This window comes from Orcinus orca, chromosome 19 (genome assembly GCF_937001465.1).
Source record: "Orcinus orca chromosome 19, mOrcOrc1.1, whole genome shotgun sequence".
In the NCBI taxonomy this organism is placed as follows: Eukaryota; Metazoa; Chordata; class Mammalia; order Artiodactyla; family Delphinidae; genus Orcinus; species Orcinus orca.
In genome coordinates, this window is record NC_064577.1 from 37337606 (window position 1) to 37350395 (window position 12790).

At 48.5% G+C, this 12790-nt stretch overlaps 1 protein-coding gene across 1 annotated transcript in view; it reads right to left on the reverse strand.

Annotated features, from left to right (window-relative positions):
* ITGB3 (integrin subunit beta 3) overlaps nt 1-12790 on the reverse strand; it is a 52089-nt gene that overhangs the window by 16963 nt on the left and 22336 nt on the right. Inside the window, exons 3-10 of the mRNA XM_049701643.1 lie at nt 11695-11890; nt 9920-10172; nt 8561-8723; nt 7761-7922; nt 5832-5927; nt 5113-5202; nt 4256-4395; nt 2377-2801 (exon numbers count right to left, since the gene is read on the reverse strand). Coding sequence (XP_049557600.1) covers nt 2377-2801; nt 4256-4395; nt 5113-5202; nt 5832-5927; nt 7761-7922; nt 8561-8723; nt 9920-10172; nt 11695-11890 — 1525 coding nt within the window. The remainder of the gene's footprint in view (nt 1-2376; nt 2802-4255; nt 4396-5112; nt 5203-5831; nt 5928-7760; nt 7923-8560; nt 8724-9919; nt 10173-11694; nt 11891-12790) is intronic.

Sequence of the window (12790 nt, forward strand, 5' to 3'; positions counted from 1 at the left end):
CCCCGTTCACCCATATGGACCGAGGGCCTGGCACAGAGCAGGTGCTCAGGGAGCATGTGTTCCTGACTGTCTGTCAACGGAGAACGTGATCATGGCACCACAGGGTCCAGACCTGAGGCCAGCGGGCACCCAACACCCTGGCAGGAAGGGAGAGGGAGGCCTCTGAGAAGCTGCGGCGGCTGTCCGGGGTTCCCTCGTTTAATTGGCAGGAGCACACTGAGGACGGGCTGTTCTTGCACTGCTGGGAGGCAGGAACCAGCGCTGCTGACCCCGGCAGCTTTGTTTTGTGGCTTCAGTGTGGCCGGCAGCCAAAGGAAACACACTCTGGCCGGGGTCCCTCCCACATGCCTCAGTCAGACCAGGAACAATCAGGCCACAGAGGAGCAGAGGACCTCCCTCCATCCCTGGTGCCCCCGTAGGCTATGCGTAGGCCTCTCCTAGGGTAACGCTCTTCCCCTCAACCCCAAACTTCTCCTCATGGGTCTCCCATGTCAAACTTAACCATTCCCTTTGGAAACTAGAATATGATGTAAATACTATTAAATATTAGAAGGAACTGAAATTTCTGCCTCACGCCCTAATTCAGATTGATCTGTGTGTATGTGTGTGTGTGTGTGTGTGTGTGTGTGTGTGTCTGTGCGTATCTGATCTCTCTTTCCCATCATCTCTCTGATACCGTTTCTCTCCAATCTCTCTCTCGAATTTTGCTGGCATGAGTAAAGGAAACAACTGTATAGCACAGGGAGCTCTACCTAATGCACTGTGGTAACCTAAATGGGAGGGAGTCCGAAAGGGAGGGGATCTCTGTATGCGTGTGGCTGATTCATTCTGTTGTGCAGTGGAGGCTAACACTATACGGTAAAGCAACCACACTCCAATACAAATTAATTTAAAAAAATGAGTAAAGGAAACAATGTTGCAGATAACACATAGGAGCCACTTTTGTATTACTTGGGCTTTAGCGCGACACACATTTCCATTCCTCATCAGGCTTTCTGAAAGGCTGACGTTACAGTGAACATCTGGGTAAATTAGCTCAGCTGGTTAGAACCCCCATGCAAGTGAAGCCAATCTGGGTCATGGATTTGATCACCCCAGAAGCCGATTATAATCTCTCTTTGATTGGCCACACAAGACACCCACAAACCAGTCCCAACCAATTTGCACATATCTCCAATCTATCCCTCACAAGAGGGATTAAGCCACAGTCCACTACACCCCAGCAGAAATGTATCCCCAGTGCCCAGGAACAACTCAGACTGCCTAACTGCCTCTGGGAGTGTTGTCAGTGTGTCTGCAGATAAAGACTACATTAACGTTGGCTGGACTTCTTCTAGCTGGCGAAGTACCCCAGGAGTGGGCTTTGGGGCAAGGTGAAACCAGCTTCAGATTACCAGTGGGCCTCCAGATTTTACTGAATTTTGTAATGAGAAGGACAAAACGCAGTACCCTGCAGGTAGAAGGACTCAAAGTCATAACCCCCAATCTGCAGGCTGGGACTCTCTATGGCAGTGCTATCCAATAAACATCTGTGCTGTTCAAAAGGGCAGCCGCTAGCCACAGGTGGCTCCTGAGTGACAGAGAAATGAAACTTTTTCTTTTTTATTGAATTTGATTTAGATTTAAATGTACTTAAACTTTACTCTTGATTAATTTAAATTTAAATAACCACCATATTGGACAACAGCGATCTAGAGTACAAAAAGTAATAGTATATCAATAGTGATAACAAAATAGTACCAACATTTAATAAGAGCTCACTATTTTCCAGTCATTGTCTAAGGATACTGGCACATTAAATGCGCTCCAATATCTTGCATATACACTACCATTTTCCACGTCTTTTGTGATGAAAAAATAAATTCATGTAAAATAATTGTTTGAAAATAAATAAATGTTACTAACTTCATTACATATTCTGACATCATGTAGTTTCCAAACCTAGATATACTAAAAATTTAATTACCATCAGTCAGTGATTTTTTTTAAACTTAAAAAGGGGTTGGTCCATATCCTCGAAAAGATTAGGAACCAGTGACAAAATACTAGCAGAAGGGCAGATGAAGGAAAAGAAAAAAAACTATCTTCACTTTCAAGTTTCCCCACGTCTTCCCACCCTCTTCTAGGAGAGAAGCCCCAGGAAGCAGATGCTCATTTCTCTTCCTTGTGCCCCTCGAGCAAGGGCAGAGGGAGCTGAGAGGATTAAAGAGAAACTCATTTCTGTTTCCTGCCATTGGAGTGGCACACCATCTACTCGCTCTGCCCCCGGGCCTTCCTGTGCCCACCTCAAGCCCTGGCCTGCATCCATTTCCAGAGGCTGCAGACGTGTGAGTGTGTGGGGGTACCAGGACGGGAGGGGTGTGCAGTTCTACTCACCTGAGCACATCTCCCCCTTGTAGCGGACACAGGAGAAGTCATCACACTCACAGTACTTGCCCGTGATCTTGCCAAAGTCACTGCTATGGCAGACGCACTGGCCACAGAGACACTCGCCCCGCTGGCTGCAGATGGGCTGGCCCTCCCGGGGGCTACACTCGTCCTGCTGGGAGGGACGGTAGTCCTCTTCTGAGCACTCACACTGGGACCCCAGCCAGCCAGGCCCGCAGCGGCACACCCCACACTCAAAGGTCCCGTTGCCGTTGTTGCAGTGGTGGCTCTGAGGCTCAGCCTGGGCCTGGCAGGCACAGTCACAGTCGAAGGTGACCTGGACGGTGAGGCTGTCTTTGAAGCCCACAGGCTTGATGGTGAAGGACTTCTCCTTCTCCTGGGGGCAGCCACGCACCTTGGCCTCAATGCTGAAGCTCACCTGGATGGAAAGTAAGATCGCATTCAGACACAGGTGGACCCTGTTGACACTCCAGCCCCGGAGGGAAAGAAGCTGTTCCCTGCCCTGCCCAGGAATATCCAAACTGGGTGTCCTGTCCCCCCGCAAGCTGGAGTTCCTCAGCCTTCCCACCACCATGGTCTGCAAAGCCAAAGCAAGAGCCTGGGGATAGCTGTGCAGTTGGGACATATCTGGCTGGGTGTAGACATGGTTTACAATCACAAGATAGCTTTTTTCTAAAATTCCATACGTGAAAATAAACCAGCTCAAGCAGAAAAGAACCTTTGATCTTACAAACGCTCTGCCGTGGCCAAATAAGCTAGCGGGACTGATTACGTAATATCATCAGGATATACAAAGCACTATTTCACACCGCACAGTGGCCAACCGCAGGCTCAGAGTCTACTGTGCAATTTCCACAAGACATTTCATCACTTATGCAATCAAACATGTTTCAGGCCAATATTTTTTACATAGGGTGTGTGCACATGTGCCTAGAAGACAGAGAGATGGATGGATGGAAACAGATATATAGACAGAGATGATGTAGATATAGATGATATAGCTATAGATATCCCCTCTTTTTCTCCACCCCTTTCACCAACCCCTCTCCCCTAAGGCAGAAGCAGAGAAGAACCAGCCACTAAGGAAGGAAAACTATAGACGGACTGGAGAGGCAAAATGAACATTTGCATTCTGACGTTCCAGGAGGATGGGTATTTTGTGTGTGTATGTGTTTATTTTGTTTTCCTTTTAATTTTTATTGGGGTATAATTGATTTTAAATGTTGTGTTAATTTCGAGGGTGGCTATTTTTTTTTTTTTTTTTTTTTGCAGTACGTGGGCCTTTCACTGTTGTGGCCTCTCCCGTTGCGGAGCACAGGCTCCGGACGCGCAGGCTCAGCAGCCATAGCTCACGGTCCAGCCGCTCCGTGGCATGTGGGACCTTCCCAGACCAGGGCACGAACCCATGTCCCCTGCATCGGCAGGCGGACTCTCAACCACTGCGCCACCAGGGAAGCCCAAGGGTGGCTATTTTTGCCTATTCTGTTTGCTGCCGAATCTTCAGCAGCTGGAACAATGCCTGGCACAAAGTCGGTGGTCAATAAATATTTATAGATGACACTGCTGTTTTACCTTGTGAAGCAAAGAAAGGCATTACCTTAGGGGAGGCTGGAGACCAGTTAGGGGCTGTGCATAAACAGAGGTAACCTAAACGCAAGTTTTTAAAAATCCTGATGGTGAAGTTACTTAACGGATAGAGAAGGTTTAGGCAACAGAAGCCTCAGAGGAAAAGGCTGGCAGCTCCATTACATCTAACTTGTAAGGACGTTCAGAAAGAAGGTACAGGGAAGGAAGGGGTGGGTGCCCACAGACGCTCTGGGGCACAGGCTAAGGTCAGAGCTGCAGCCTCAGCCCCTGCCCAGCCCACCTCACCGTGTCTCCAATCTTGAGTCCGACACAAGACTTAAGGCCTGGGATGACCTCGTTGTTGAGACAGGTGGCGTTGAAGGATAAGGACAACTCCTCAGGGAGGTCACGCACTTCCAGCTCTACTTTAGAGCGGATTTTCTGAGCAGAAAAGGGCAAGAGAAGATAAGAAAATGGGCTGAGAGGAAATGAGTAGGAGCCAATTACATCCCAAGCAAAACCTCCCAGATGGTCCTGGACTCACCTGCAGTGCCAGATGCTGAGGTCCACCTGCAAGCTGCCAGAGCATCCCTAGGAGCCTGTTTCCTGCTATATGTCCAGCCCAAGACCTGCTTTCTCTCTTTCTCCACTTGCTTCTAGGTGAGTCTGGGTAAAATCTAAACTAGCTACGCCCTCCTGCAGGACTCACGGACGTGTGAGAAGGGAGTGCTAATACTGGTCACCTTGGCTAGTAGCACTTTCTACCTGATCTTTCATCAACCTCACATTCCCCATGGTTCAGCTCCCTCTCTGCTTTATTGTTGGAGCCCAGATCTCCATCACTCTGTACCCGCCCCCCTCAATTTCAGGGCCCTGCTCGTCCTCATCACCATCCCCATCCTCTCTCTTCCACCTTCTCTAAGCTCTTCCCCCATTGTTCCTAAGCCTCCTAGGCGTTCCTTTCTGAGCCGTTTCTATCTCGGAAGGCTGCAGTCCTCCCAGTGCTGGCTATCACTTCCTGGCCTCTGGAAGAAGAAGAGGAAGGCGGTGAAAGCTGCATGGTGGACTTGCAGCCAGGACTCCCAAATCTGAGCCCTCCTGGGTAATGCCAAGTGAAGTGGACTCTTAGCAGGCCCATTCCCAGTGTAAGACACTTACCCCGTAAGCATCAACAATGAGCTGAAGGACATTGCTGGAATCAGTAGACAGGACCCCCACTGTGGTCCCTGGGATGAGCTCACTATAGTTCTAGAAAGGAAGACAGAGATGTCCGGGGATGACTGATGAAGCTGGTGGTCTCCAAAAGCCCTCCCCAAATCAGACTGAGGGTCTTGAAATGAAACTTGAGGGAAGGATGGGATTTTTTTTTTTCTTTTTGCGGTACGCGGGCCTCTCACCGCTGCGGCCTCTCCTGCTGCGGAGCACAGGCCCCGGATGCGCAGGCCCAGCGGCCATGGCTCACGGGCCCAGCCGCTCCGCAGCATGTGGGATCCTCCCGGACCGGGGCATGAACCCGCGTCCCCTGCATCGGCAGGCGGGCTCTCAACCACTGCGCCACCAGGGAAGCCCAGGATGGGATATTTTACTTGTCACTGCCAGGAATATATCTAGCAGTTTTTCAGCACTGAGCAAAATTATAGAGAACCTCACACACCCCTCTCCCCACTGAATTACTCCCCTCCACCACTGCAAACATCAACACACCTATCCTACTAGGTTCAAAGTTAGAGGAGAGAGACCGTCGAGAGGAATCATTAGCTCCTGGGTCTTTCCTAGTTAGGGACCATGGCCAAAGCTGGTGTGGGCTGGTTCCCTGAGACAAGTCCACCCATCACAGGCCCCACTCCCACTCCAGGAAGCCCCAAAGGCATAGTCACCTGGTAGAGATTGACTACATTTTCAGTCACTGCAAAGATCAAATTGATGTTTTTCTGGGACAGCTTCTCGGTCATCAGCCCCAGAGAGGGATAATCCTATGAAAAGAGAGGATGTGATGGTTAGTTAAGAAGTCTATTCACATACATCCATGAATTCTAAGCCTTAGGACTTGGGTGGTTTGGGCCATGGCCCTGACAGTGGTGGGATTTAAACCTTTTCACCCCATGACAATGTGAGGCAAACACAAACCCAGTTGTGAACTCTAAGGATAGATAAAGAGGTACAGGCTGGTAGTGCCAAAACTAAGCACCTCTGTCTTCCTACTCAAATTCAATGCATTCGTACCAAGGAGCAGCTTCCACGGGTCAGGTACTGCCAGACCTCGTTGTTTTGAAGCTTCCTCTCATTTTGCAGCTACTGAAAAATGCCTTGGGTTGTTGCTTGCAATCCTTCACCATGTGGTCTCAACCTTCCTTTCCAATCATTCACCTCTCTCCCCCTTCTACTTACCACCGAGCTGGCCCACTGTCTTTCTCCCACCTCGAGTGGCCTTCTTTTTGGTAATGCTCCTCCTTCCTTAGGACCCAGCTCAGGTCCCACCTTCTCCAGGAGGCCTTCCCTGATCATCCCAGTTCATGACGAGCTTTCCTCTTTTGAATACCTAAAATCCTCATCAACTATTCTATCCAGTTAGCTGTAATCATGTATCTTCTCTTATTGGTACCACATCTCCTCAACTAAACCAAAATCTCCCTGAGGGTGAGACCTTATATAGTCCTGTTATCTTGGCCCCTGGTTAAGGCCCTGCATAGACTAGGTGTCAATCGTTACAGACTCGCCCATTGCCTGGTAGTGCTCAACCTGTATATGGCTGACACCAAAGAATTCAAGCCAAAATGGGGGTGCTGGTAAATTATGAACATGTCCCTGGAATCCTAGACCTTTCAGGGAGCTCATGAGATCATGCAACTCAGGTTCCTTTTCACAGCTGTACCTTTAAGCCCCCTAGATGAGGTAGTTGCTACACTGTCTTTAAGAAATGAAGAGTTCACACACCTCTAGATACTCAGAGTGGCAGCATTCTGCAGGGCTCTACGTTCTCTTTATGGCTTACTGCAATTCCTCCTGTTTCAATGTAAACTCCTCTCCTCTTATTTAACCTTCTATGGTTAGATGAAAACAACTTATACAGAAAACAACTTATAAGAAGTCTTCTCATACAGAGCAGTGATTACCAGAGGGGAAGGGGCTGTGGGGAGGGAGAAATAGGTAAAGGGGATCAACTGTATGGTGACAGATGGAAACTAAATTTTTGGTGGTGAGCACGCTGTAGGGTACACCAAAGTAGAAATATAATGTTGTACCCATGAGACTTATATAATGTTATACACCAATGTTACCTCAATAAAAAATAAATTAAAAAAAAAGTCTTCTCATGGATCAGCTAAAGCATCCTTTAGCCTTCTTTTATTCCAGCTAAAGGACTCTGAGCCCTTTAACATTTCCTCACAGGACTGGCTTTCTATGCTTTTGAGGATCTTTGTCTCTTTTTCCTCTGTCTTCTTCCGATAACCACAAGTGAGCATGATATTCCAAGAGGGGCTAATCCAGGCACAGTCGACAGGATGGCCTGCTTTCCAGCTGGACCTGCAGAAGTCCTCTGGGTCCACTCTGGATGCCATGACGATGCTGCTGGTGCTGGAGGCAGTGGTAACACCAACCACAGTCAGGACCATCTCTAATGGCTGTACAGGTGGCACCCTGGATGAGGGTGTCCAGTAGGTGGGAGAGGTGAGGGCGGGCTGAAAAGAGCCCTGAGCCTTGCCCAGAGGAAGGGCTGCCATTTTCATATTCACACAAAGACTGCCTGGGTTAGGGCAGTCCTGGCCATAGTGAATAGGAACCATAGGTGGTACCGAGAATCTCACCATGGTAGTGGAGGCAGCATAATGGTTGTCACTGCCCACGTGACACTGCCCATCGTTGGGCTGGACGATGCCTGCCAGCCTTCCATCCAGCGCTATATGGGTCTTGGCATCAGTGGTAAACACCAGCAAGTGGGAGGCATCATTCCTCCAGCCAATCTTCTCCTGTTAAAAAAAAAAAAGGTAAAAGAGAGACAGCGACTTTAGCCATGTCACTGGTACAAAACAAAGACCCAAGAAGCTCCCCATCTGAAGGGCTAGACAAGTTGTCTTGGAGAAGGGCCTCAGTCCTAGTCCTTGGAACATAAGCTGGAGTTTTCCAACTCAGGGGTTTCTGTTCTCTTAAGAAAACAGTCTCAGGGCTCATTACTTCAAGCAGCTGAAAGACACCTACTTCAACTCCAAAGAGAACTTCTTCAATGATAATCACATGGCCCATCTAGAAACCCATCTGCATCTGCAGAGCTGGGTTGGGCTAGAAGAAATCCCATCTGGACATCTGCCCACTTTGCTGAGGTTAGGTGAACCCAGCCTTGACTCTGATACACTTCCAGAGAAGATCCTCTCCCCAGAAAACATCTGGGACCACTGAGGTTCCCAAAAGCATCAGCTCTGGCCAGGGAGCGGATACAAGCAGAGGCTGCTGATCGGGAGCAACCTGTTGCTCAAATTGTACAAATTGTACAAAGCTCTGCCTAGTTCCTATCTCGTAGTTCACATAGAAATCCCCACAGTTGAGCCACTTCCCTCCCCGTTTTGATCTGCACCACCCACACCTGGCACTCCACGCCCTCCAAACCTACATCACAGACGGTAGCCTGCATGATGGCATCAAAGCCACCCTCTGGGGCATCTCGGTTTCGTGACACACTCTGCTTCTTCACCTCCTCATTGAAACGGGTCACCTGGTCAGTTAGCGTCAGCACGTGTTTGTAGCCAAACATGGGCAAACAGGTGGTCTTCATACTGGGGAGGGAAGGAATGATTTAAGCAGACATCTGATGGAAAAGGCTGCATGGGGAGTGGGAGGGAAAAGAGGGGGACAGATATAGACAGTGGAATGCCCAGGCGAGTTCTATACAACTACCATTACCCAGACGGGTTAGACTCCAAACCCTTCAAATTACCTAGGCATCACATTGACCTAATCTCCAGCTAGATCAGAGGATAAGGGAGCGAACTGTGGAACCAGACTACCTGGGTTCAAATCCCAGCTCCCTGACTTACTAGTCATGGAACCCTAGGCAAGCTTCTCTATACCTAACCTATAAAGAAATGGGGACATGATAACACATATCTCATGAGAGCTGTGAGGCTTAAATGAGTTAATAGATGTAAAGCTTTTAGATCAGAGTGAGGCTCTAGTTGTTGTTGCTATCACTTTATATTTAACACTTCTCTAAAGTAACATTAACACAACAACAAAGCAAAAGTTCATCAATAACTTAATGTCCCTGAACTATCAATAAATTGATAGATCTGTGCCGAACAGGAGCATTTCTGTCCCCAGTCCAATGGTTTGTTTAATTGATGGCTGACACAATTTCTGGGGAACCTTACAATCCAGACAGAAGGTTAAAAAGGCACATCATATAACTCTCGAGTCTAAAAAGTAAATTCATACCTCGTCAGGCTCGGTAACCATCATTTTAAATCATAATCCATGGATTTGCATAGTCTCCAACAAATAAATAAGCCATTCAGTTGTAAGTCCAACTCTCAACAGAGGGACACATCAACTTATGCTCTTAGAGGGTTCAACAAATATCATTTCCACTCTTTCCTATGCCTCTAGGACTTAATTTCTTGCATTTTAACCCTGCAGGACTCATATCCTGGATAACGAGGACAATAGCAATGGAATCAATCATTCTGAAATCATAACTCCTCTATCCACTTATACTATTTATTCGTGGCCTAGACCAAGAAGCTGATGGATTTCCTTTCTAGGTCTCCAAACAGTCTTGGACTCTATTAATGCAACACTCCAGATCAATGGGTTGGCCCACTTGCCGGACAGGGAGACCATGGTAGAGAGGAGATATGATTTGGCCAGAAGGCAGCCAACAAAGCTACCCTAGACTAGAAAGAGGAAGCAGGACTTGGATTTGTCTGGGGCAACGGGGAGAGATGCTGCCCTGGCTTCTAGAAGAGAGACTTACTCATAGCAGGGGTTTCTGAGGGCCTCTGGTGGGGAGATGTACATGTATGGTGAAACGGGCTTGTCCACAAAGGCCCCGAAGCCAATCCGCAGGTTACTGGTGAGCTTACGCATCTGGGAGGCCAGCTTGGTACCCAGGTTCTGGATGCTCCACAGATCATCCTTCATGGAATAAGACAGGTCCATTAAGTAGTAGATGTCCACAGGGTAATCCTCCACCTGCCGAACTTGGACGGAGAAATTCTTCGAATCATCTGCAAGGCAGAAGGACGTTAATTCTTCGCCTCTTCTCCCTCTAAGACTTAAGTAGATTTGGACACAGCTGGGATGAAGTAACTTCCCCCCCCCCACCCCACACCACTCGTCTTGTGGGATCTTAGTTCCCCGACCAGGGATTGAACCCGGGACCTGGCAGTGAAAGCGCCAAGTCTTAACCACTGGACCTCCAGGGAATTCCCTGAAGTAACTTTTTAATCAAACCAAACTTGAAAGCCCTGGTCCCTTTTCCTCTCCCCTTGCAATTCTATTCCTCTTCCAATCTCTTGACCCTCCTACTTTTAACCTCTTTTTTTTTGCTGTACGCGGGCCTCTCACTGCTGTGGCCTCTCCCGTTGTGGAGCACAGGCTCCGGACGCGCAGGCTCAGCGGCCATGGCTCACGGGCCCAGCCGCTCCGCAGCATGTGGGATCTTCCTGAACCAGGGCACGAACCCGTGTCCCCTGCATCGGCAGGCGGACTCTCAACCACTGCACCACCAGGGAAGCCCTTAACCTCTTCTTTTCCATTCTAAAAGTCTCCACCCTCTCTAAATCCTCATCTGTCTAGTCCTCTGGGTCCCAAGGGTTTACCACCCTGAGTCACAGAAGTGTTGGCAGTTATTACACTTCAGACTCTGTAAAAGGTAGGAACTATGTCCCACCCTTCTCTGAATCCCATAGTAACCAATATACGCCTTGCACGTAGAAGGTACTTTCTTAAATTCTTGACTTAATTGAAAAGTCAAAATGAGTGCTTCAGAAAAGCCTGTCTCTGGACTTCCCTGGTGGCGCAGAGGTTAAAAGTCCACCTGTCAACGCAGGGGACACGGATTCAATCCCTGGTCCGGGCAGATCCCACATGCCACGGAGCAACTAAGCCCGTGAGCCACAACTACTGAGCCTGCGCTCTAGAACTGGCAAGCCACAACTACTGAGTCCACGTGCCACAACTACTGAAGCCCGCATGCTGAGAGCCCATGCTCTGCAACAAGAAAAGCCACCGCAGTGAGAAGCCCGCACACTGCAACAAAGAGTAGCCCCCTCTCGCTGCAACTAGAGAAAGCCCGCATGCAGCACAAAGACCCAATGGAGCCAAAAATAATTTTTTTTAAAAAAGCCTGTCTCTTAGCCTAGTCCTTCCCCCCTCTGAAGGTCTCCTGCCCTATTTTCTGTGCCCCCATGCATGCCCTGCCCCAATCTTACATGGAAAACGAGCTTACAATTTGCTTTCTCATCTTAGACTCACTTGAGCTTCAATAAAAAGCTATATGCTGGGTAAAACAGGCATTGGGGGAAAGAAGAAACAAACATTTTTTGTGTACCTACTAAGTTAGAAGGGTTAAGTAACTTGCCCAAAGTCAAATAGCTAATATATGGAAGAGTCAAGATTCAAACTCAGATCTTCTGACTTCAAGACCCCAAACCTTCCACTTTCTTCCATTCTCCTGCCCACATTTCCCTCCACATCCTTCTCTTCCCACCCCAATTCCACTGTGAGCTACTTCTGCAGGATCCCCACCTGGCCGTAGCCGGAGTGCAATCCTCTGGGGACTGACTTGAGTGATCTGGGAGCTGTCTCCAGAGCCCTTGTCACTGAGGGGCCTGGCCTCCAGGATTCTGGCCTCGCTGATGGGGAACTCGATGGACTCCAGGGCGCAGTCATCCTTCAGCAGATTCTCCTTCAGGTTACAGCGGGGCGAGCCCGGAGGCAGAGCCTGTAAGACGAGAGGAAGCCCTGTGATCAGAGCTACAGTGGTTCTCTGCTTTCTGCAGGCTCTGCCACATCCCAGCAGCCTAGAGCTTACCCAGCACTTTGGAGCTAAACCAACATAAATGAACTCGTGCGGTCCTTCCTAAGATAGCCCCTAGGCCTGTTGTACAGAAGGGGGAGACTGAAGCATCAGAAAGGTTGGGTGAGTGCCTGCTCATGGATGGGTAGGTAGGAAGAGGAACAGTACAATAAGAGGCCTGTTGGACCAGTGTTTTTCAAACTGTAAAATGCAGCCCACCTGTGGGTCTCAAAAATCAATGTAGTAGGTCCCAACCACCAATTTATTAAAATGCAACATAAGAGAATAGAAAGTATCAAAGTGTGTAAGTGGTAAAAGTAAATATTGTTTTGGGAAAGGTTTATTTATTTTTTAAGTTTTTAAGTTTAAATCTTTTTTAAGCTTCTTTTTTTTAATATTTAGTTTTTATTTTATTCGTTTATTTTGGCTGTGCCAGGTCTTAGTTGCGGCACAAGGGATCTTCATTGTGGCAGGCGGGCTTCTTAGTTGCAACATGCGGGATCTAGTTCCCCCACCATGGATCAAACCCCGGGCCCCCTGCGTTGGGAGCGTGGAGTCTTACCCACTGGACCACCAGGGAAGTCCCAGGAAAGGTTTATATGTTGGGGAGGAGGGTATAATATGTATAATAAATAATGATAACAATGTATGTCTTTCTGTAAGTGAGGGTCAAAACAGTTTGGAAGGCACTGTGTTGAAACACTGGCTGGGGTGTGAGATCCACGAGGGCAGGGACTATGTGTGTCTCATTTCCCCTCTATTCCCAGCACACAACGTGAGACTGACAACTAAGTGATGGGGGGAGGATATGGGGAAGCAGCAGAG